General features: G+C 30.6%; 1 protein-coding gene across 1 annotated transcript; it reads left to right on the plus strand.

Moving 5' to 3' along the window:
* The first annotated feature begins 1458 nt into the window (after positions 1–1458).
* On the plus strand, positions 1459–2509 carry LOC145121211 (uncharacterized). The gene has a single exon (XM_079056993.1). It carries the CDS (start codon positions 1555–1557, stop codon positions 2479–2481), a length of 927 nt encoding a protein of 308 aa, XP_078913119.1. The 5' UTR covers positions 1459–1554; the 3' UTR covers positions 2482–2509.
* Positions 2510–3408: the final 899 nt, after the last annotated feature.

Genomic DNA, 3408 nt, shown 5'->3' on the forward strand with positions numbered 1-3408 from the left:
CGGGTTACCTATTTGAGCTCGTGGGTCAACACGTCAACCCGATTATATATATATATATATATATATATATATATATATATATATATATATATATATATATATATATATATATATATATATATATATATATACACTTTAAAAAAATTATATTTTTATTTACAATCAATGGAATATACCACACAATTGCACTTTTCATTAATGTTTTCAATTTCATTTGGATGTTTATGAGTTTTATGACTTTATTTTGGAAACTTTTTTTTTTAAAAATTGTTGTTTATTAAGTTATTATGTTAGATTCGTATTTGGTAGTTCATTTCATTTTAATAAATGTAAAATGCTAATTATTAATTACTTTAGAGGTGTATAATTCGTATAAATTTAACATATGAAAAGTTACTTAAAAATGACCTACTGACCCGCGAAATCATATAGTTAAGCGGGTTATGTGGGTTGGATTGGGTTGATGTTTCAAGTTGCCAACACATATATTATATAGGTTGGGTTGGGTCAATCTATTCTGGCCCGCCAACCCGCCAACTCAAACACAACCCAAATGTCAAACCTACTGCACACCTGTTTTATATATCTATACCTTTTATTGTTTGAAGCCTTTATTGCATATGTGTGTCATTTTTATATATTTATGTGTAGTAATTTTATGAGTAAATTACACGTATTATCCCTATGGTTTAGGTAATTTGCGTGTTTGGTCTGTAACTTATTTTTTTAACTCGGAAAGTCTCTACTGTTTGGTTTTGTTACGCGCTTGATCCTTGTCTTACCTAAAAAAATATTATGCTATTAATTTTTTAATTTATTTAATTAAACACACCACAATCCCACTCTCCTCACCTCACCTTACCTACCCATCATTTTCCCCTATTTAAATAATAGTCTTTTTAGGTAAGACAGAGACCAAACGCATAACAAAAACAAATAGTAGGTACTTTCCGAGTTAAAAAAATAAGTTACGGACCAAGCGCACAAATTACCCCAAACCATAGGGACTATTCGTGTAATTTACTCTAATTTTATTTTTGTACAAATTAGTTACAGTTTAGAAATTAATTTTTGTCCTAGATTAGAAATAAAAAACTATATATGTCGTAATTAAAATAACTATAGCGAAAATCATTTTCAAGCAGGCTTGCAAATTGTAATTAGCTCAATAAAGTGTTGTACTAGTTGATAAAAAGTGTTGCACTTATATGATGAGAAACAAAAGAAAGTGTTGCACTTCAAAGGCAAAAATGTTGTTAAAGGTTGTGAGAGTATTGAATAGAGTTTCACTTCGTATTAAAAGTGTTGCCAAACACACCGTTATTCTCCACATGGGATGTCCTCTTATTCAAACACAAAAGAAAAATAGAATAATCTTAAAAAATTTGACATCCCCTTTGGAAATCTGAAGTCGTTCAATCCAGCCGCCTTTAAAACCCATTTTTTCTCTCTCAAATTTCATTAACCTTTTAGCGTTCTTTTTAATTCTATCTCTATTCTCATCTTTCCCTCACACATACAACACCTAAGACACAGACAAACAAACACTTACACATGGGATCTTTGGTGGGACATGTGGCACCCGGGTTTTGGTTTCTTCTCAAGGGTTTTTGGCACCTTCTCAACCATATCAAATTTCATGTTCAAAACCCCAAAACCTATCATTCTCTACCGTGGTTTCCCTTCACCAAGATCAGGTATTTGGAGCTTTACTTCATAATGGTAGGTTGTTCCATGTTCATAGCTATGGAGCTATTTATTGGACCACATCGTCACCAGCCGTTTGACACAGATGGCACCATTCCTTCCAACCATCTACACAACTTTGAGCACTCATTCATTTCCCTGGCATTTTTGGTCTATGCTTCCTTTGCGATACTACTAGACAAGTTTGGACCCATAATCCAATACGAGTTGACTCATTTGCTTGAAGGTATTGCCTTTGGGCAACAACTCCTCCTCTTCCACTTCCACTCAGCTGATCACATGGGTGTCGAAGGACAGTACCATATGCTTCTACAAATACTAATTCTTATCTCTTTCACCACAACCCTTATGGGCATTCGCTACCAGAAAAGCTTCTTACTTAGCTTCATAAGATCCATTAGCGTATTATTCCAAGGTCTCTGGATCATTGTCATGGGTTTCATGCTTTGGACTAGAAGGTTGATTCCTAAAGGTTGTTTCTTAAACCTGGAAGTGGGTCACCATGTGGTCCGATGCCATGGAGAAGAAGCCTTAGAACGGGCCAAGTCTTTGGTGAATTTTCAATTTAGTTGGTATTTAATATGTGTGACAGTCTTTGCCATATCGCTTTACTTGGCTATGTACAAAATCTATGAGGAAAAAGTGGAATACCAGTCGGTAACAACGTACGATCTTGAAAAAGTACATGAAGGTGTCGAGGCTCAAAGGAAACTCGGTGAATCAAAGAGCTTTCTTGTAATGGAGGAATCTTTTTCTCCACTTGACATTGAATAGTAGATATTTAAGGTATAAATGAATAAAAAAGAAGCTCTGAATTTGTCAGTTTAAAACATCTCCTATGTAAGGTCCATAGAAAAAATGGACAGGTCTATACAATATCACCACCAGTCCTACATACCATTCAAAAGGTTCTTACAAAACCCCTATACACTTTGTTATTTTTTACAAATACATACAAAAAAATCAAATATTACTTTTTAATAAATTACGCCAAGAAATAGAGCTAATTAAAACCTTATAAACGTGACCAACATTGAGTATGTTTCTATAACTTTTCTAATATAAATATTTTTTTTCAATTTATAATTAAATTAAAATCAAATACGCATTATCAGAATAGACAACGAAAATATAAACGTGCCCTTGTGAATATATTATCATGTCATATATAAATTATAAGTTATATAAATAAATAATTAGTAGGGAGGAACTTTTAATAAACCTTCAAACGGTTGATGGATAATAAGAACATTCATAATAGATAGTTCACTTGGTTAAATGAAAATAGAGTAAATTATAGTTTTGGTCCATGTGGTTTGGTTAGATTCATATTTTTAGCCAATTTTTGAAATTTGATAACATGCATGATTTAAAGAAATTGCACTGTACATCCTTATACATTTAAAAAGACCATTTTACCATTACTATTATATTTTTGTTTTTCTTTTACTATTATATTTTTGTTTTTCTTTTATATATATATATATATATATAGATATATATATATATATATATATATATATATATATATATTTTGTTGTTTAATTTTTTAATGTTTTTTTTTACATTTTGTTCGTTTATAATTTTTTTGAAGTTTTTTTGAATAATTAATTCTAGTTTTTTGATGTGTTGTTTGAATACATTTTAATTTTTTTTTGACGTTTTGTCTGTTTATATTTTTTTAAATATTTTTTGTAAAAA

The sequence above is a fragment of the Lactuca virosa genome, chromosome 6 (genome assembly GCF_052849685.1).
Source record: "Lactuca virosa cultivar CGN04683 chromosome 6, Lactuca_virosa_CGN04683_v6, whole genome shotgun sequence".
In the NCBI taxonomy this organism is placed as follows: Eukaryota; Viridiplantae; Streptophyta; class Magnoliopsida; order Asterales; family Asteraceae; genus Lactuca; species Lactuca virosa.